This window comes from Stomoxys calcitrans, chromosome 4 (genome assembly GCF_963082655.1).
Source record: "Stomoxys calcitrans chromosome 4, idStoCalc2.1, whole genome shotgun sequence".
NCBI classification, from domain to species: Eukaryota; Metazoa; Arthropoda; class Insecta; order Diptera; family Muscidae; genus Stomoxys; species Stomoxys calcitrans.
This window is the reverse complement of record NC_081555.1, coordinates 52,692,533-52,715,327: the sequence shown is the minus strand read 5'-3', so window position 1 is coordinate 52,715,327 and position 22,795 is coordinate 52,692,533. Positions and strand designations below refer to the sequence as shown.

The 22,795-nt window shown below is 35.9% G+C and overlaps 1 protein-coding gene across 6 annotated transcripts in view; it reads left to right on the top strand.

Annotated features, from left to right (window-relative positions):
• Positions 1-2,236: 2,236 nt before the first annotated feature.
• The window catches only part of LOC106086295 (sodium-dependent nutrient amino acid transporter 1), a 75,016-nt gene continuing 54,457 nt past the window's right edge, over positions 2,237-22,795 (top strand). The window contains exons 1-2 of one of the 6 annotated variants that reach the window (XM_013250913.2): positions 2,237-2,494; positions 2,861-3,014. In XM_013250913.2, the coding sequence (XP_013106367.1) occupies positions 2,958-3,014 (57 nt within the window). In that variant the 5' untranslated portion in view covers positions 2,237-2,494; positions 2,861-2,957. Of the gene's footprint in view, positions 2,560-2,839; positions 3,015-22,795 lie in introns of all 6 variants that reach the window. The other 5 variants (XM_013250916.2, XM_013250912.2, XM_013250915.2 and 2 more) reach the window with 5 other exon arrangements.

Here is a 22,795-nt window from a genome sequence, read left to right as displayed (position 1 = left end):
ATATTACCATTGGTCGCCTAAGTTCTTTTGGGCATGGGATGCCCTTCGGTGACCGCAGCCCTTTGGCTAACTGTGGTGCCGTTTCTATTTTTAGACGTTCAGCGAGACTACGAGCACAATTAAGGGAGCCTCTCTGCTTATTTGTGAGAATTATAGGCATGCGAATATAAACAAGTAAAAAGGTGTTAAGTGCGGCCGGGGCGAACTTTGGATACCCACCACCTCGGCTATATATATAAACCACCTTTCATCAAACTCAGATGAAAATTGCATACCTTATGTCCCATAGCAGTTATATCGAAACATGATCCGCTTTGGACCAAATACTAATAAGAACAAGTCATTGTTCAATTGTATATAACAAAATATTGGTCTTTTTAGTATCTAAAAATGAACCGATCTGAACCATATACAACATGGATGTCGAAAAGCCTAACATAAGTCAATGTGTCAAATTTCAGTTAAATCGGATTATAAATTCGCCTTTTTTGGAACCACAACTTTAAATCGAGATATCGGTCTATATGGATGCTATATGAAAATCTTGATCGATCTAGACCGAATTGCAGATATATGTGAAGGGGCTTAACTTAACTCTCTGTCCCGAATTTCGGCAACATCGGACAAAAAATGTGCCTTTTATGGCCCCAAACCTAAAACCGAGAGATCGGTCTATATGGCAGCTATATCCAGATCTGATCCGATCTGTGCCATAATGCAGAAGTAAATCAAGGGCTTTAACCAAACTCATTGTTCCAAATTATAAAAATATTTCAAAGGGCTTAAGACAACTCACTGTCCCAAATTTCAGCAAAATCGGATAATAAATGTGGCTTTTGTGGGCCTAAGACCCTAAATCGGAGGATCGGTCTGTATGGTAGCTATATCCAAATCTGAATCGATCTGAGCCAAATTGATGAAGGATGTCGAGGGGACTAACACAACTCACTGTCCCAAATTTCAACAAAATCGGATAATAAATGTGGCTTTCATTCGCCTAAGACCCTAAATTGGCGGATGGGTGTATGTGGGGGCTATATCAAGATAAAGTCCGATATAGCCTATCTTCAAACGTAACCTGCTTATGGACAAAAAAATAATCTGTGCAAAGTATCAGCTCAATATCTCTTTTTTTGAAGACTGTAGCGTGATTTCAACAGACAGACGGACGGACATGTCTAGATCGTCTATGATTTTTACGCTGATCAAGAATATATATACTTTATAGGGTCGGAAAAGGATATTTCGATGTGTTGCAAACGGAATGACAAAATGAATATACCCCCATACTTCGGTGGTGGGTATAAAAAGGTTTGGTCTTGTCCTAAAAACTCAAACCGGTTGTCTTCGTGTCGGTTAGTGGAGCCTGGCGCAGCTAGTGCATATCTCATTGGACGAGCAAATGCAATAGTCAATTACGGAGTTACTCATTGTTCCACAAACGGTAAATTCCCCATCCATATCATTTAATTTTAGTACAATATTGTTATGATTGGTCCATATATACAGCAGGGGGGTTTTGGGGTATGTCACTCATATACATGTTCCCAAGTTTGAATACCAAATTTTTGTTTTTAGGTTACTAGACGAATACAAATAAAATTTTGCTAAATCGTGCCATCCATCTCGCAAATCTGGCTTTTTGAAAATGAATGTGATGAGGAGGGTCTGCCCCTTTCAGCTATCAAACAATTTAAGCAATTTTAATGAGTGTGAGGGAAGACATGCCAATCCTGTTAAATTTAGATCGAAACAACTTTCTGTAATTGAAATGTTAATTCATGCCCTTGAGAATTTATTTAAAGTCATAGGCCGTTGGAACAATTACTTTTGATGCAACAAGTGTTAGTCAAAGCAGGATTAAAAATAATCGTTTGTTGTTGTCGCTTGGTTTTAACAGTACCCTCTAATAGTTCGAAACAAAATTAAAATAGGAGAATCTATTGATATTGCTTTTTTTATTACAAAAAGAAATGACACTACTCCATTTTCCGTGTTGGATTCCGATATGTATTTATATATAGACACACAACAACTGTATTTACTTCATTGCCTGCGGCTGATATCAGAATGCGAGTATCTCGGCATTGACAGTGAAATACGAAAAACTCTTTTCTGTTTTTTTTTTTGTTTTGTTTTGCCATTTCGTTATTTTGCTGCTCGAGCGGACGACCGCTTTGAGTACTTTACCTTTATGTACTTATTACACCTGTAGAACTTGCCGGTTGTTGTTTTTGGCTGGTTGGAGTATACGCTGCACGCTTTGCAGCTACCAAAACTAAGCTTATTTCGATAATATTTTGCCGCAACGGAAAACATTTCAGTTCAATTTATTCAATTGTTAAAGTTAGGTCGAAGCGATCGGTAGTGCCGTTGAAACCCTCCAACAACTCGCATCTGCCCTCGCCAATCGGTTGCGTGTTCCAAGCGAAGTTTTGTGCGAGGTGTTCGAAAACCGTTTCGTGTTTGGATATTTGAGTGTTATCAAAACTTTGTGAGACAATTATATTCATTTATGGAAGAATACTTGTAAATTTGTGCAAATTGAGTTATTATTAAGTTAGCGGAATATGGTTTAAAATAGACAAAATATATATATATATATATATATATATATATATATATATATGTATATATATATATATATATATATATATATATATGTATATATATATATATGTATATATATATATATATATATATATATATATATATATATATATATATATATATATATATATATATATATATATATATATATATATATATATATATATATATATATATATATATATATATATATATATACATATATTTATATGTATCTAATATTAAATAGTAAATATGTTTAATTATATAGTCGATTAATTGCAATAAAAAACGTGTTAACTAAAACGCAAAAACGCACATAGAATAAAACTAACATTTGCTGTAAAATTGTGGTGCTTCTGAAAAAAATGGATGTTAAAACTAATGAAGACAGCGGCCGAGTTACAACCACAGTGTCTATTGAAGTAATTATTTTCAAATTTAAATTAGTTTTTGTTTCAACCATAATAACTTTAAAAATATATTGATTATTTAATCATAGAATGATGCTAGATAAATATCGGAGGAATATGCAAAAAGAGAGTAATGGCTTTTTTAGAAACTCTACAAGTCATTTGTCCCATTGTTTATTTCGAAAGACATAGAGCTAAGCTTCACACGATAAAGTTCGTTTCTCGACAATGATTTATTAAAACGAAATAAATTAAACCCCAGTGGCACAAAGTCTGCCATTTAAGGAGGAATATAGTCTACAATTTTATAAATCAGATTTTATAATATTGTAGAAGATATTGCTCCAAAAACATGCAAGGCTATGCGGCATTTGAATTAAGTTTACTTTATTTAAATACGTCATCTCCTCTGCAACATTTTCTTGTCCTCTGCTGCTTTTATACCTCCATCTAAGCAATACCTCGAAAAATCGATCTGCCACCCTATAAAATATACAGGTTAGCTAACACGAAGTGTTACCAATTTAAATGATTTAAAATTTTTTGTGTGCAAGTATTTTTTGTGGATTCACTAGGTATACTGGGGTAGCCATCCTCTTGTAAAAATGCTAATTTGCCTATGAACATTCCCTTGAGGGACAGGGGAAAACTAAAAAGGAAGCCCCTTATCATTTAGCTTAAAATTGAATCGGACAGAACTAAGCATCCCAGAGGAATGCACAGTTCGTCCCCAGCCTTTAAGTAAAGGTGGTATTTCAGACTCAGATTAAGACAGCGACTGTGTCAATGAAACAGTCATTGCAGCCAAATCGAGAGATGAGGGCATCGGGATGACGGCAGAAGTGAGCGAGAAAACGATCCGGTGCACGACGAAGGGGACAGAGGAGTATGTACTGGCAGCGTAATCGGGCGAAAGTGCAGGATGCTGGAAGGGATAGAACTGACATTTCAAGCTCTTTTTCTATAAAGTAACCTCTAAAAAGAAATTTTTAAGTTAGGAATTCTGTGCTACTTACAAAATGCTTAATTATTTTCAATACCACTCCCCTAAGTTGGTTCATGTCTGTGATTGTGTCTCCACCTAAGTGCCCGTATCTGTTAGACGCGAAAGCCGGGCAATGACAAAGGAAATGCTCCAACGGCTCATCATCTTCCCCGCATGCCCTACACATTCTATCACTTTCCGCACCGATTTTACATAAGTGAGCTCGTAGTTCTATGTGTCCCGTTATGATACCAATAGCTATACTGGCCTCCTTCTTACTTCCTTTCAGTAATAGCCTCGTCTTTTCACGATTTGGATGCCCCCATAGGATTTTCACCGTCCTGCCGACCGTTTCGTTCGTCGCCCACTCCCTTAATTCGGACTGCGTCGACCCATAAGACTTCGGGTTAACCTAGTTTATTGACGGAGGTCCTCTGGCCTTCACCGCCAAATCGTCTGCCCTTTCATTTTCCCTTACTCCGTTATGGCCCGGCACCCAAACAATGCGGCGTCCTCGCGTTAGCACCATACCACTTCACGCGTTCCGTGATCGCCCGGATATCCGCCTGTAGGACCGTATTATTATCAGGCAGTCTAAAACAGATCTCAGTCCCTGGGTTCTCATTGTAGACCCCCAGGCCCACTCAGTCCTCTAGCTTTGATCCATGCGTGTAACATGATCTTCGAGATAGCAATACTATGTTTCCGTCAATCCAAGACTGTGCCGATGACAGCAGTGCCTCTCGACTCCAAGTTTAATCTCAGGTATCCGATCAGAAACCTCTTCCTTTCCTTCCAGGATTATTCCGCATAATCGAGGCGACGATATAAGCTGCTCCCATCTTAAATCCATTCTACCATCGCCTTAAGTATCATAGCCGCAGTGGCTACCTCACACTTAATCTGTATGTCAATGGGTGAAATCTAGAATACAATAGTTTCCAGTGCCTTAGTGGGCGTGAACCTGTTGTATGGTCTTTATGTTGCACTTTTTCTCTATGGCAGTCCACCAAACTACTGAGGCGTAAGTAAGTATTGGTCCAATTACGCTCCTGTAGAGCCAGTGGACTATCCTCGGGTTCTGGCCCCAACGGTCCGTCTACATAGTGCCCAACATCTGTGAGCCTTCTCATTACGCTCCTGAATGTGACACTTCCAATTCAGTTTTCTGTTCAAGATCACACCTAAGTATTTGACCTTGTCAGATATCGAAATCGTCTTATTAAGGAAACGTGGTGCGTTAAATTGGCCCACGTTCGTCTTCCTCGTGAACAGGCATATTTCAGTCTTCTGTGGGTTAACATTGAAACCCCTGAGTCTAGACCCGTCATATGCCATATGCAAGACCCTTTCGGCCCTTCTCCATAGCTGGTTGGGATCCTTACCCCTTAAAAGTTTTATAACATCGTCTACATAGTAGACAGGTTCAAATCCCTCTAGCAACCGTAATAGGTTTTTTATGGTTGTCACCCATATGAGTGGTGATAAAATGTCCCCCTATGGGGTGCCTTGTGCCACTTTCTCCCTTATATTTATGACATGGGACACACAATTTATCCACATGTTCCTTGGCGTATGGTTTATCGAGTCTCTAGGGATCGGGTCCATCCGGTCATTGACACACTTTGCCCCTTACTGACACTCTCCTCTCGAAATCGCTTACTGCACGCGAAGCAAAGCTTTCCACTAATCTGTGAAAACTGCCGGTAGCTGTGATAACGATGAACAGTACACAAGTCGGAGCTCAAAGTTGTATCCGTCGGAAAAATAACAATCGATTTTCAGTAAAAAATTTAAATATCTATACTGCCATCAATATTTTGCCAGCTCTATTTAGAGGCTGGAATGACCCCCAGGGACATGGCGCCATATATTTATGTCAGATTCGCTATACCTTCCTTCGGCCGGCTTTAAAATCCTATAAGTCACTCTCTGGACTCGGCTAAAACTCATGAAGTACATTTATGCCCTTCAACTTTCTCACCAAGTACCGCCTTGGTGTAGATGTCAGTTAACCAAGGTAAGCCTTAAGCCTTCGTTTGCCTCGATTTTAATCCGAATTGGTTAAAATTTTGGACTTGAAATACATAATATCACCCAGACAGATTTACATTTAGATATCGCCTCCATATGTGTGTCGACTGAGCGCATTGGTGTGAATGCAGAACCGGTAACTGCGGTTTCATCGACAACTAATTCGGCTATTATTGTGGTTTCGCCTTTTCCTTATATTTGTATCTAAATTTCTAGGGTTCATGGTTGCATTTTGGCTTCAAAGCTTTGTGTTCAAAAATGCAAACCAGTTACGCTCAGAGAAATTTGTTAGTAGTAAAATCAACAACAATTTAGGAGTAACAACAGACAGTATGCTGGAAATGGGAAAGCATAATTTTTTGCAAAAACTGCAAACATTTTCTGCTGTTTTCATATTTTAAATGTCATAAATACTTTGAGATGTTGCATATTTCACCTTATCTTTTAATTTTTCGAGTTTCAAAAATCAATGTTATCAAATTTTCTAAAACAAAATATCAGTAAAAACATATTTAAGTTTTTAAACCAAAAATGTACGTCTAAAATTGTGGCAAATGCATTTAAATGTGAATGAAATGCGTTAACAATTGTTTAGAAGTTCAAAAAGTTGAAACTGTTTCTTGCAAAGAGTATTTGCTGATATCAAAAAATTTATTTTTTTGGGTCAAAGACTAAATATTTTCAAGCCTTCACAGATTCTTCTGGGTCTGCACTCTTTTAATTTTTCATGGGTAATCGAACTTGATCTAAAATGTCTATCCCATCAATTTTAAATTTCTTTTATTAAAACCAAAATGTTATGATCGTGTTAAAAGACCATTTATTAGTATTTTAATGAGACGTGGGTGCTCAGATGCTTCATAGTTATATAGTTATACTTATAAGGCCAATGTGAGTTTGTACTCTACTTCTAAAACTCCTTTTATTAGATACCAAGATTCAAGATTCCTTCAGATACTTGGCCCAAAAAGTTGGATATCAAATTCGTACACTGCTCTCAAATATCTTGTATTTGAAACCCATATTGCCATAATTAGATTACATGTCCGTTAAGTCCTTTTGGTTTTAAGGCTGTCTGAAAGATGAATCCATAATTTAATGTTTGGTTGATACAATACTTCTAAAACCCTCGCAATTGATTTTTACCTTACCATGATAGTTCGGTTTAGAAGTAGAGCTGGCAAACTATCGATAAAACAAATATTGGTTCAAAATGTGTTCCGTTACCCCTTGAAGCAAACGAGAACTATAAATAAAAAAAAATAATAATAATGGGCAATAATAATACTAATAATAACAATAATAATAATTGGATAACTTGCAACTAGCAACATTCGATATTTTCGATAGTTTTAATAATAAATATCGATAGTATCGATACTATCTTTAATTTTCGATCACCTATATTTCAAACGAAAATGATATATAAAAATCAAGAGATCGATCTCCTATCGATCTCATATAAAAGCAATATCAATGCAAATGCAATGCATAAAACCAAGGTTAATAAAGTCAGTTGGAAGTCATGAGAGAAATCATTGTGTAAAATGTTAGTCCAAAGGATGAAAATTGTGCCCTCTATAGGCGCAATGTATCTTAGATAATACATTAAGTGTCGGATTGCTTATTTCTGTTTAGTTTTGCAAAAAATTTAACTTTTGCGAAAGTATCCGTCGGAAAAATAACAATCGATTTTCAGTCAAAAATTTAAATATCTATACTGCCATCAATATTTTGCCAGCTCTATTTAGAGGCTGGAATGGCCCCCAGGGACATGGCGCCATATATTTATGTCAGATTCGCTATACCTTCCATTTGAGACACTATGTTCCATTGATCACTCCTTTCGTCGCATTACTTCTAACAACCCCAAAGCGGACATGTACTTTTTGGGTATGTTCGTGGAGGGGCGACCCTGCATCCCTTTTTTTTTATCACAGAATCATTATTCACTGCGTACATTTCTAGAAAATAAATTACGTCGTCTATATGGACATACAAACCAAAGGAATTGCTTTTTTTTACATAATCACCTACTACTTTAAACTGTCCACCAATTATTTCGTTCATTGAGTGCATAGTACCAATTTCTTTTATTACTCCTCGAAATATTCGTCTAAGACCCCAAAAAGTATAAAGATTCTTGATCGTCATAACATTTTAAGTCGATCTAGCCATGACCGTCCGTCTATCTGTCGAAAGCAAGCTAACTTTCCAAGGAGTAAATCTAGGCGCCTGAAATTTTGCACAAATACTTCTTATTAATGTAGGTCGGTTGGAAATGTAAATGGTCCATATCAGTTCATGTTTCGATTCTTGAGCCACTAGAGGCGCAATTCTTATTCGATTTGGTTGAAATTTTGCATGCAGTGTTTTGTTATGATTTCCAACAACGGTGCTAAGTTTGGTCGAAATCGGTATATAACAAGATGTAGCTGTCATATAAACCGATTTGGGGTCTTGACTTCTTGAGTCACTAGAGGGCGCAATTCCTATCCGATTTAGCTGAAATTTTGTACAACGGCTTCTCCCTTAAATATACTTGTCAAATATGGTCTGAGCCGGTCTATAGCCTTATACAGCTCCCACATAAACCGATCTCCCTATTTTGTTCCTTGAGCCGCTAAAGGGCGCAATTCTTCTTCGAATCGGCTAAAATTTTACACACGGACCATAACTTGATATAACTCCAATAGCATAGCAATTCTTTTCTTTTATCCTTTGTTTGCTTAAAAAGATATACCGGGAAAAGAACTCAAAAAATGTGACCCATGGTGGAGTGTATATAAGATTCGGCCCGGCCGATCTTAGCACGCTTTTACTTGTTTACATTTTAAATTCTATGTTTAAATACAACAAGTGACGCTCACCCACCAGCTGCATACGACCTGTATTGTAGTTAAAAAAATGTTTGTCTTGTTGTGTTGGCTCCCAATACATATACATACAAACAACAACAAAATTGCCCCACAAAGCTGAGCCTTAGGAATTAGCTGACCAACATGCCGAGTGGGGCCTTGCACATCACACCCCCCCTACATCCTCACCTACTATAAACAGTGATACTCTTTCTCTCGCACATCTACCAGTTGTTTCCTTAGGCTCACTACTAATACTCCCACCTATGGCTTTGCATTCACATCCATAACGAATGTTTTAGAAAAAAACCAACAACAATTTCCTGTGTTTATGCTTTTTTCTTCTTTTGATGAAAATTTACTCCTCATGTTTGTGGCTTTTCTTTTCGAAAAATTATTTTTTCTAAAATCGAAGCCATCAATATAACTTCCGAAAGATGCACAATTGATATGTGTATAAACCATGGAAGCAATTGAAGTCGTGTGGAAAACAAGCTCAAGAGAAACATTAGCAAAGGCTAGTGTGAAGGATGTGAACAAATTCGCATATTCTTAAGTGAAATGAAATTTGGAATAAAACAAAGTCAAAAAACAAATTGTAACAAAAATCTAACTCAACAAATTTTCTACAAAAAAAAAAATGGAAAACGTTTTCTTCATACAAAAAAAAAAAACGTTTTTATTACTATTTTTATAGTAACTTTGCAAAACTTTGCAAGGGTCGATTAGTTAGTCGTGATTATACCACTTTAGGGTGTAAAAGTCACTTCGCTTATGGTAAAACCTTTAAAAATCTTTTAAGCCAAAAATGTTTTATTACAGCAAATGAAATCATTTACTTTATTCATCTGGCAGAGAGCGTAGGAAGGCAAGCTTCAACAGACGAATTTTTGGTTTTTTCATATATTAATGGTTAGACAGCTATCAGTCAGCATTGGTAAGAAAGCAGTCGTGTGCTTTGGCATTTAGGTACTAAAACGTATAAAATGGTACCTCATTTGCGGATTGAGCTAAAGATCTCAAAATTGGGATACAGTTACACCTTAACAGTATTTATCGACCGACTAAGTGTTTTTTTTTGTGAATTAGGCACTAAAACTTTCAAAATGTTCTTCCTTTACGGATAAGGATATTGGGTGTTCCATCGGGTGCAGCGAAGCGACCGGGCATATGCTAGTATATTCATAATTTAGAAAACTTATATTGACGCATCAATATTTTTCAAATAATTTGAATTTTAAACATTTTCGAAAAAAAATTCCTAAGCCCCTACAACAAAAAACATAACTTTCCTAATATTTTATGACTATTTAGCGAAGAAAGTTGGAGTTAATGATTTTGGCATAATATAGAGCCTGCTGTAAAAATAAATTTATTTTTTTATAGAAATCATCAAATGCAACAAGACATTAAAACGGATTCCAAATTTCATTACGATTCCCCTTTCCTAACTGGAGCTTGAATTTTTCTAAGGCAGCCCTATTCTTGAGTATTTTTCGTCGTTAATGCGAACCTGTTCACACGGAGCAGCAAGGGCCGCTGCCGTTGTCTTGCGTTCGAAGCCATCAATACAACTTCCAAAAGATATTTGCACTGTGTTGGCAATGAGTACTACATTCAGCTCACACTTTTGACCAAATGTTACCGCCGATGTCTCAGTTCCTGCACCCAATAAAGACCAAAATTTTCAAAAAAAAAAAAACAAATTGAGGTATATTTACCAATTTCACAGTAACAAGAATTTTGGCAATGTTCGGTTTTGAAATAAAATCCTAGGTACGTCCCTGGCTCCCATATAAACCGAACTCCTGATTTAACTTCAGAGCCCCAGGAAGCCTCAATTTTTGTCAGATTGGAAGAAATTTAGCACGGAGTATTTTTTTTTGTGACTTTTAGCAACTATGCCAAGTATGGTTCAATTTAGTCAATAACCTGATGCAGTTGCTCAATATACCATTCTCTCGATTTGGCTGAAATTTTCCATCAAGTGTGTTGTTATGACTTCCAACAATTTGTGCTATGTACGGTCCAAATTTGTCAATAACCTGGTACAGTCTCCATTAAACTGATCTCCCGAATAGACATCCTGAGCCCGTGGGAGCCGCAATCGTTATCCGATTTGGCTAAATTTTTGCACGAAGGGTTTTGTTATGACTTCCAACAACTATGGCAAGTGCTGTCTAAGTCGGTCTATAACCTTATATAGTTCGCATATAAATCGATCTCCCGATAAGTCTTCTACGGGCCCTAGAAACTTCAATATGTGCCTGCTTTTCCGAAAATTGGTAGCAAAAATACACATATGTCGTCAATCGAGTAACATTTTTTGCAGAATCCATGGTGGTAGGTTTCCAAAATTCGGCCCTGGCAACTGAGCACATTTTTACTTGTATGATCTTTTCTTTTCTAGACCTTGGCTATCTATCAAAATCAAAATTCGGTTATTTATGTTTTTTGCACACATTTTAATTCCTATGAATATCAAGACTTTAAGCTTCGAGTTTGTATGCATATTATTCTCAAATTTGATTTTAATAGCTAACTTTAATATGGATTATGTTTTTTTTTTTGCATAAAATTCTATGTTCAGCTATTTTGGATTTAAATTGTTCTACTCTGTGTACAATTTGGTTATCATTAATAACTTTAAGATCATCTACCTAAAATTGGTTATACACATTTTGCCCATGTGCAAAACAATCGGCTTAAAATTCTTAGCTTTATTGTGTGATTTAGCTGGTATAGAAAATGCGAACATTTTATTCTCGAAGTAATATTTGATCTTCAAATATCAAACTTTAGAATGAACGAAAACTACAGCTAGTTTCCTTTCATTAAAAAGTTATAGTTTTAATTAGCAGTCTGATATCTGCAAACTTATTTCTCTGGGGGCACTATTGTATTACTTTTATATATGTATGTATATAAAAAAAAACATTATGATTTTCGATATCAAATATACACTTGTTGTAGTGGCGAAATATTACACAATTTCTGAATCACCATTAATATCTGAAAGGTGTTTAAAAAATGCGACATTCATTTTCCTTAATTGTATTATTAAATTTGTGTGTTCTATTTAATATCTACCTGTAAATGGGGTTAAACGATTTTAATGAACCATGCTTCGATAAATTCTTATCGTTCCAATTCGTTTACAATCCCATTTTATTGTTATTAAAAAGTCAATTTAGATAAAAACTCGAAGGTCTAAGATGATCCAACCTGATTTTTTAATTTTAAAAAAATACCGGAAAAGTTTGGTTTATCAACATTACTTACCAACGTCACAATATATTTTGTATTGATTTATTTTTGAATTGGTATGGTTTTTTGTTTGTCTTTAAATGTGACGACGTTAAGATTTTATGCAGCACAAATAATAACAATATTTAATGGAGACTTTGATGAGTCGTGTACCTGACTAAGGTTGGTTTTTCCAATGCCTGATTACAGAAGAATAGAAAGGATTAATATTATTCCCGAAATGTATTACATGAATTAAATTGTTATATTCTCTGTAATGCAGTTCTCAAACTTTTAATACCTCACACCACTGCTGTGGTACAGGGTATTATAACTTAGTGCATTTGTTTGGAACACCCACCCTGTCCGTCTGTCCATGTTAATTTGTGTACAAACTACAGGTTGCTGATTTCATCCGATCATCTTCAAATTTGGTACGGGCATGTTTTCCGGCCTGAAATTGAAATTGAAAAAACCCGGTTCAAATTTGGATATAGCTCCCATATATATGTTCGTCCGATTTGCAGTAATACTGCAATTAAATAATGATTTGTTAACCGATGCTTTCGAAATTTGGCAGGAACTATTTTCTTATGACTCTCGACATTATTGGAGAATGTTTTTTAATTTTTCAAGTTGTTTGCCTGTTAGGGCGAGATCATTAAATTTTACAATTTTTGTTTGTTTCTCTTTCGAGACGAGCTCAATGATCGGAGATGCAAATGGAAAAGGAAAGCCAAAGATAGCAATACACACCAACCACTATGGGACGCGTTTCGTCTTTGGTTAGAAGACTTTTCAACCATATTAGGTATGATGGCTTCAGGGCTGTGCGTTGATATACATATGATACAATTACCACATTAACCAAGCTCGACTACCCTGCTTATTAGCTGTACTTTTCCCAATGCATGTATTTTTGTGTAATGACAGACATTCTATCTGTGACAAACTACACTTCTTCCGTACAAAACATGATTTTGTTCATCTGTTGGAAGTTGTATTGATGGCTTCGAACGCTAAGACAACGGCAATGGCTCTCGCTATATCTCCGTGTGCCCAGGTTCGAATCCCAGACGGGCTCTGCCGAATTTTTTTAATTTTTCAAGTTTTTTGCCTGTTAGGGCGAGATCATTAAATTCTCCAATAATTTTTGTTTGTTTCTCTTTCGAGACGAGATCAATGATCGGAGATGCAAGTGGAAAAGGAAAGCCAAAGATAGCAACACACACCAACCACTATAGGACGCGTTTCGTCTTTGTTTAGAATTTTTGTTTGTTTCTCTTTCGAGACGAGCTCAATGATCGGAGATGCAAATGGAAAAGGAAAGCCAAAGATAGCAACACACACCAACCATTATGGGACGCGTTTCGTCTTTGTTTAGGGCCGTGCGTTGGTATGTTGGTAAATTAACATACTTTTTGTATAAAGCAAACCAAAACTTAAATATATTTGCGACAATATTAAAGAAATTACTTGCTGAAACCGTGTTTTGTTAGAAATAAATTAAATTGAATGTAAAGTCCAATAACAAATACAATAGTTCCAATGACATGCACATATAGAACAAGATCTACTAAAATGCTAAAAACGATAAAATGACACTAAAATGCTTGAATGAATGGAGTACCATGGTCGCCCTTTTTTTAAAAATATAAGAGAACATAAAAAACAAGATATTAATTTTAATTGGTGGTTATATTCACACTAAAGTTGAGGACAACGTCTATAATACAATAGTGGGCACAATGTATTCTTTTTGGATTTTTTCATCTTATCTGTTATATATTACAAAACATACGGACACAAATTAATACCAGATTTGTTCTCTACTTTCAAAGAGAAGAGGTATTGTTCCGATCGGCACAGACGGGGGTGGAGAATTGGGACTCATAGTCTTATTTATTTCACATTATCCCGATCAGTCTATGACCCCCTGAGAGATTATAAAGGGGTAAGGCTAATATACTAAGCGCCAAATTTTAACATCAGATTCGAACTCTGCTTCAAAAATCCGTTCATTTGAATCTTATATTGTTCCTATCTCTCACACTGTGGCGTATTTTGGGAGGTAGAGCGGCCCTCCAGATACGTTCGCTGTAAGGGGTTTTGGCAGATATGTCGGTTCTCCAGGCAAATGACCCCAAATTTGATTCTCAAATTTGTACTCTTTTTCTCAATGACCTTTTGAACTCATATTTTCGCAATCACTCAACTTGTGCCTCATAATTGTTTCGGGAGTATCGCTCCCATTTCATCTGAGACCCATATCGACTAAAGTCGATTGGGACAGTTTCTTGTTTTTGGTGCCATATTTTGATAACAAATGTAAATTTGCTCATGAACATTCCATTTAAGGACATTGGCAAACTTCTCTCATATAAATGAGTGCAGTCCGATACAAGTTTAAGCTCAATGGGCCAGTTGGGTCTAAAGTAAACCTCATTCCTTCAGATGGCCTAACATGCCTAACAAAATGGTAAAAAACCGAATAAGTCCACAATTTTTCATCAGTTGATCTGAACAGTATAAAATTTTCTAGAAATTCATAGATAGCGCTATTGTTGACCCATATGTGTAAAACAGACCACTTTAGATTTTCAAATCCTACTGGAGGCCAAACCGAGGACTAGTTTACATTTTATTGAACACAAGTGTTCAGAACTTCTACTGCATATCACTTTATCTACAAATTCAAAAAGAGTTATAAATATATCTCTTTTCCATTTGATTTAATGTAATCGGAAACATAAATCAATAATTTTCAAGCAGTCGGATTTTCCAATTTTTGTTGTCGTCGCCCAGTGGCAAAAAATTCGGAAATAATACCACAAACTAGGGATTGAAAATGGGCCATATCGGTTCATATCTGGATATAGCTTCCATATATACCCAACAGCCGATATGACTATTTGAGCGCTTAGAGGGTGCAAATATTATCTGATTTAGCTGAAATTTTGCACGATGACTTCTGTTATAGCTTCGAACCCTCCCTTACACGCAATGATTAAACAAGTATTACCGACAGCGTCACACAAAATCAAAAATTAAACTGACAAACGTGTCGTTCTTTCTGGCATTGCAATGGACATTAATTTTAATTATCAATGCATTGATATCTAAAATTAAGAAAACTACCGTTAATACATTCAAACGAAAAAATAGAACAAAAATCAAAAGGCTAATAAGCAGTGGAATCTTAAAGTCATGTCCTCTGTAGAGGACATCGGTCGTGATTCAGATGTTTAATTTGGTCGTGATTCAGATGTTTAATTTGGAGACTAAGATATGGCAGCTACATATGTTATATGGTATTTCTTATCCGATTTGGCTGAAATTTGGAACCGGGAGTTTTATTAGACCTATAAACAACTGTGCTAAATATGGTCCAGATCGGTCGAACATACCCCAATTATTGTTTTTTTTTTTTGCTCTGGAACCCACATTTTTACTCCAATTTTTGTAAAATTTGGCATGACATTTTTCTCGACAAGGAAAGATTATATTTCAACCTATGGACGAATCGAACAATATTATGATGAAGCTGCCTTTTAAGGGTACATTTTATAAATAGAGATTTTTACCTCGGGTTTAGTGAAGTCTAGATGGTATTCAGAGTAGATACATTCCGAGTTGGGAACATTTTTGTATATCGTAGAAAAGGTATGGAAATTTCCATTGAAATAAAATATATTGCGTATATAAGGCGGCTTGTTTTCATGCCCAATAACGACTATTGCAAAAAAATTTGAAAAATTAGCCTTTTCTAAAATATGGACTTTTATGTTGCCGGTAATATAAAATCAGATACAATAGAGATATTCTCATGGTTTTTTCCATGTTTTGTAGAGAAAGTAAAAAAGAATAAATGTTTCTTTAACATGTGTGCAATGTGTTGAACCGATTGGAATCATACTTGGTACAGTTGTTGGAAGTCATGACGAAACATGTCGTGCAAATTTCAGCCACATCGGAGAGGAATTGCGCTCTCTAAAGGCTCAAGAAGTGAAGACCCCAGATCGTTTTATATGACAGCTTTGTAATAAGTTATGCATCGATTTCACCCGTACGTGGCACACTAATGGAAACCATAACAAAACACCTCATGCAAAATTTTAGCCAAATCGGATAAGAATTTCGCCCTATAGTGGCTCAAGAAGTCAAGTTCCAAGATTGGTTCATATGGCAGCTATATCAAAACATGGACCGATATGGTCCATTTGCAATCCCAACCGAACTACACCTATAAGAAGTATTTGTGTTAGCTTTACTTTACTCCTTCGAAAGTTAGCGTACTTTCGACAGACAGACAGACGGACGGACAGACATGGCTAGATCGATATGAAATGTCATGACTATCATGGGGGTCTGAGACGAATATTTCGAGGAGTTACAAACAGAATGACGGAATTAGTATATCCCCATCCTATGGTGGAGGGCATAAAAAAATGAAATTCATTAATATTTAGTTTTTAAAACAGTGTATTTGAAATTTGGTCTTTGGAAAAAAATGTCATCAAAATGTTGTCAGTGAAATTTTAGCTCTAGAAAAGTTTCATTAAAATATTGTTGTATTAAGAAAAATTCAGTGAAATGATGTCTTTAGAAACAATTTCATTGAAATTATTTTCATTAAAACTAATTTCATAGATTTAAAAAATAAATGATTGAACTTTTTGACTTTGTAAAGGTTTAGTTAAAATTTTGTCTTCAGATAAATTTTAATCGAAAATTTTGATCGAAAAAATAGAAATTTTTTTTTGGAATTTAGTTTTTAGAAAAATTTCATAGATATTTTATTTTCTCGAGTCAAAAATGCTCGACTCCGCAGCCCTGATAGATACACCTTAAATTGCGGGATACATTTAAAGCAAAAAATCACGATGGAACTTTTGAAATTTAGTAAAAAAAATTGTCCATATTGACCTTAAGATAACGGTATGGTTTGATATCGAAATGATTCAAATTGGCATTTAAAACTTTTCTTAATACTCCCGCTTTATGCAAATGGAAATAAATATAATGCTTCGATTGCCAAAGTTTTCGAAAACTCAACGGAAATAGGAGTATCTTTTTTTGAAAATTTTGCAAATTTTTGACAAAACAAAAACTATTTTAAAAATGGAAAAAAACTATTTTCCATTTTAAAACGGTACAGATATTGATACGATATTCTTTTGTGCACAAATGACATAATTTGTGTGAAATTTCTAGTATCTTATCTTCTTATATTTATATAAAAATCAATTTGTGTTTGTTTGTCGGTATGTTTGTTTGTGAGTTCCTTTAGACTCAAAAATGAGTTAACCGATTTTCATGAAATTTTCACTGATGGTGCATAATGACCTCGCGGTGAAAATAGGGTACTAAATTTTTTGATATCTAAAGGATATCTGAAGGGGGGTCGGACCTTCCCCCTTACCTTAATTTTCAGAAACGCCAGATCTCGGTGATGGGTGGTGCGATTTAAGCGAAATTTTGTGTGCTCCCTTATAGTACCTTCAAAATAAAATTTTTGGTATACAAATTTTGGATGGGGTACCTAGGGGGACCGCCACACCCTAAAACCCACCAAATATATATATATATATCACCATGACCAATCATGACAATATGGGCATCAAATGAAAGATATTTGGAATAAGAAAACGTATCTGATATCGAATTGTCGGACCAAGTGTTAGGGGGACTCATCCAACCCTAACTGTCGAAGCGACGTCCCACCCCCCTAACAACCTCGAAATAGTACACATTTGCTCACCATAGTTTTTAGGGCGCATATCCCAAACCGGACATATTTGCTGTCTTTTCCAATTAGGAGTTTTTATGAAAGGTATTGAGGCCAATTGCAATATGGGGTTCAAATAAATGATATTTGAAAGTAGAACACGGTGCTGATTTATTAATAAAATAAAAGGTATTAGGGAGTAGAGCACAAAATTGATACCCACTTTCGTGACCAATTTTCTGGGGGTCTACCCCTTTTCCAAAACACCCACAAACAGCAATTATTTACTATAGGGCTAAATCAAAGGTATTTGGGAGTAGAATACGGATCTGATATCCAAATGAGGGACCATGTATTTGCGGCACCACCCCTTCTCCAAAACACCCCCCAAAAAGTACTAACCGACCATGGCCGTGTGAGGCTCAAATGAAAGGTATTGGATATTAGAAAACGAATTTGATAACCAAATTTTCGACCAAGTGTTTGGGGACTCCTCATCTCATAAATTTTCCTCAATCCAATGGCAATATGAGGTTTAAATAAATGTTATTTGAGGGAAGAGCACGATGCTTATATTTTTATCAGAGCTAAGTGCCTGGGGGACCACCTCACCCCCGAAAACGTTCCTAAATAGGACATTAATCGGATTTTAAGAGTGGAGTACATCTAACATCCAAACTAAAACCCTTCGAGCTAATTCATAGACCGATAAAGATCATATGGAATTAAATAAAGGCATTTATATCGTTCTACTGTTATTCAAGCGATATACATTTACTATTTTCATAGCATGATTTTCACTAAAAGCTTTTGAATTGTCGAAAAGTCAAAGGATAATTTTGTTCCATATAAAGTAAGAAAAAACATAGTAAAAACAAAGCAAAATTTTGATATTTTAAAATCAAACTATTCAAATCTTGTAAACAGTGCCCGTCAGCATAGTAGTATATGCATATTTTCTTAAGATTTCAAGCTCTTTCTTATTCATAAAAATCGGTTCAGTAGATCAAAAGTTAAAGCCCCTTGGTGGTTGGTGAAGTGGAAAGTGGTCAACTTTGACAACCAAATTTTTTCCCCGTTTGCCGCACTGCGCGTCGCCATTAACCATGAAAACCGATCGCATTACTTACGCAATGCATTTAATTTAATGGAAAATTTTCATAAAATGCAAAAAAAAAAAAACGCAGTCGTCAATTCGGATCAAATCTTTTTTAAATTTCACGAAGACTACGCTGTAAAAAAGTGATTAGTGATTCATTAAAATAGTGATTCGTCCATGGTTTGGCGCAAGTATATTCTAATTATTAGGCTAAAAAAGTTTTCGTGCCAAATTTTACAAAATTGGAATAAAAATTAAGTTTTTATACCAAAAACAACCAAAATTTGGCATACCATTAATGGAAGCCATGTCTAAAGTTGCAGCGATGTGGTTCATATTCGGCAAGGTTGAAGATAGGTCTAACAAAAATCCCCACCGCAAAGGGGAAATGGGACAAAAAAATATATCGTTTAAAGGCGCAAGATGTTTGAAAAATTTGTCGTCTAATGCGTACATATCATCGACCGTATTAGGCGTTGAAATATTTTTCATTTTCATTCATTTCATTACGCTGGATAATAACTTTTGCAATAAAACAAGTAAGAGCATGCAAAGTTCGGCCGGGCCGAATGTTATATACCCTCCACCATTGATCGCATTTGTCAAGTTCTATGCGCGGTATCTCTTTTTAGACAAACATAGAATATTGAATAAGAACTACAATATTATGCTATTGGAGATAGGTTTATATGGGAGCTGTATAAAGCTATTGATCGATTCAGGCCATATTAGACACGTATGTTGAAGATCATGAGGTAGCCGTTGTACGAAATTTCTGCCAAATCGGATGACAATTGCGCCCTCTAGAGGCTAAAAAAGTTAAGATCCTAGATCGGTTTGTATGACAGCTATATCAGGTTGTGTACCGATTTGCGCCTTAATAGGCACAGTTATTAGATGTAATACCAAAACATCTAGTGCAAAATTACAGCCAAATCGGATGAGAATTGCGCGCTCTATTGGCACAAGAAGTCAAGATCCAAGATCGGTTTATATGGCAGCTATATCAAAACATGGACTTATTAAAATCATACTTATCGTAGTTATTGGAAGTGCTACCAAAACTCTACGTGCAAAATTTCAAAAAAATCGGACGAGAATTGCGCCCTCTAGAGGCTCAAGAAGTCGAGACTTAAGATCGGTTTATATGGCAGCTATTTCAAAACATGGACCGATGTAAACCATACTTAGCGTAGTTGTTGTAAATGCTACCATAACACTACGTGCAAAATTTAAATAAAATCGGATAATAATTGCGCCCTCTAGAGGCTCAAGAAGGCAAGACCCATGATCGGTTTATATGACAGCTTTATCAGGTTCAATACCGATTTACGCCATATTTAGCACAGTTATTGGAAGTTATAACAAAACACCTCATGCAAAATTTCAGCCAAATCGGATGAGAATTGCGCGCTCTATTGGCTCAAGAAGTCAAGATCCAAGATCGGTTTATGTGACAGCTATACCAGATTATGAACCGATTTGAATCATACTTAGCACAGTTGTTGAAAGTGATACCAAAACACTACATGCCCAATTTCAGTTAAATCGGATGATAATTGCGCCCTCTAGATGCTCAAGAAGTCAAGACCAAAGATCGATTTATATGGCAGCTATATCAAAATATGGACCGATTTGGCCCATTTACAATACCAAACGACCTACACTAATAAAAAGTATTTGTGCAAAATTTCAAGCGGCTAGCCTTACTCCTTCGAAAGTTAGCGTGCTTTCGAAAGACACACGGACGGACGGACATGGCTAGATCGACTTAAAATGACATGACGATCGAGAATATAAATACTTTATGTGGTCTTATACGAATATTTCGAGGTGTTACAAACAGAATGCCGAAATTAGTATACCCCCATCCTATGGTGGAGGGTATAAAAATGTTGGGTTTCATTCATTGGGATATTCCCTCATTATTGGTTATAAAATATAAACAAAAGCAAAATAATGATATAATTTCGATTTTTGCAGTTTTTGCTATAATGTTCACTGCGAAACTCGAACTTAGTAACAACCTTCCAGTTGATTTTTTCTTGAATCGTACCAAATTGAAATATCAACGAAATTTTTAGTATATTTTATAACCTATTTTTATACCCTCCACCATAAGATGGGGGGTATACTAATTTCGTCATTCTGTTTGTAACTACTCGAAATATTCGTCTGAGACCCCATAAAGTATATATATTCTTGATCGTCGTGACATTTTATGTCGATCTAGCCATGTCCGTCCGCCTGTCCGTCCGTCAGTCCGTCCGTCTGTCGAAAGCACGCTAACTTCCGAAGGAGTAAAGCTAGCCGCTTGAAATTTTTCACAAATACTTCTTATTAGTGTAGGTCGGTTGGTATTGTAAATGGGCCATATCGGTCCATGTTTTGATATAGCTGTCATATAAACCGATCTTGGGTCTTGACTTCTTGAGCCTCTAGAGGGCGCAATTCTTATCCGATTTGAATGAATTTTGGCACGACGTGTTTTGTTATGATATCCAACAACTGTGCCAAGTATGCTTCAAATCGGTCCATAACCTGCTATAGCTGCCATATAAACCGATCTTGGGTCTTGACTTCTAGAGCCTCTAGAGTGCGCAATTCTTATCCGATTGGAATGAAATTTCGCACGACGTGTTTTGTCATGATATCCAACAACTGTGCCAAGAGTGGTTCAAATCGGTCTATAACCTGATATAGTTGTCATATAAACCGATCTTGGGTCTTGACTTCTTGAGCCTCCCGAGGGCGCAATTCTTATCCGATCTGAATGAATTTTGGCACGACGTGTTTTGTTGTGGTATCCAACAACTGTGCCAAGTATGGTTCAAATCGGTTCATAACCTGATATAACTGTCATATAAACCGATCTGGGATCTTGACTTCTTGAGCCTGTAGAGGTCGCAATTATTATCCGATTTGGCTGAAATTTTGTACGACAGATTCTCTCATGACCATCAACATACGTGTTTATTATGGTCTGAATCGGTCTATAGCCCGATACAGCTCCCATATAAATCGATCTCTCTATTTTACTTCTTGAGCCCCCAAAGGGCGCAATTCTTATTCGAATTGGCTGACATTTTACACAGGTCTCCAACATATAATTTAATTGTGGTCCAAACCGGACCATATCTTGATATCGCTCTAATAGCAGAGCAAATTTTTTCTTATATCCTGTTTTGCCTAAGAAGAGATTCCGAGAAAAGAACTCGACAAATGCGATCCATAGTGGAGGGTATATAAGATTCGGCCCGGCCGAACTTAGCACGCTTTTACTTGTTACGAATCACAATATGCTTCATAATGTTAGTCACCTTCACACTGACAAGTAGACAATCGGTTTGATTGGCAGTAAAAAATTTAATGCACATTTTGGTATTTGGCTTCAATTTTAAGTGAAGAATTTAAGAACATTGATTCCCACACTCTTGTTTATTTTTACGAAAAATTACGCATTAATACGCAAATAAACCAAATTGGGTAATTCCCATTGATATTTAAAATGTATCTATAATACAGGTTCTAAGTTCACAAAATTTTTAATTCAAAAAAATCCGTGACGAAATGTTAATTGAATGAAATCAAGTCTCATGCATTTGTCATTCTATAAAATGTAGTTAAATTAAGCCAAATAACTTTGCAGTTTATGCTTAATATGTGCACAGAATCTACTGAAGCGATTCTTCTTTATTTTATAAGCACCAAGGTTCGAGGTGTCTCTTTCAATTGATATTTTTTTTTTGTATAATTAAGGGTCTGTTTCTCTGTCCAACCACATATAAAAAATGTGTAAAAAATGAGCTAGGTTAGGTTTAAGTGGCATTCTGCCATCAGACT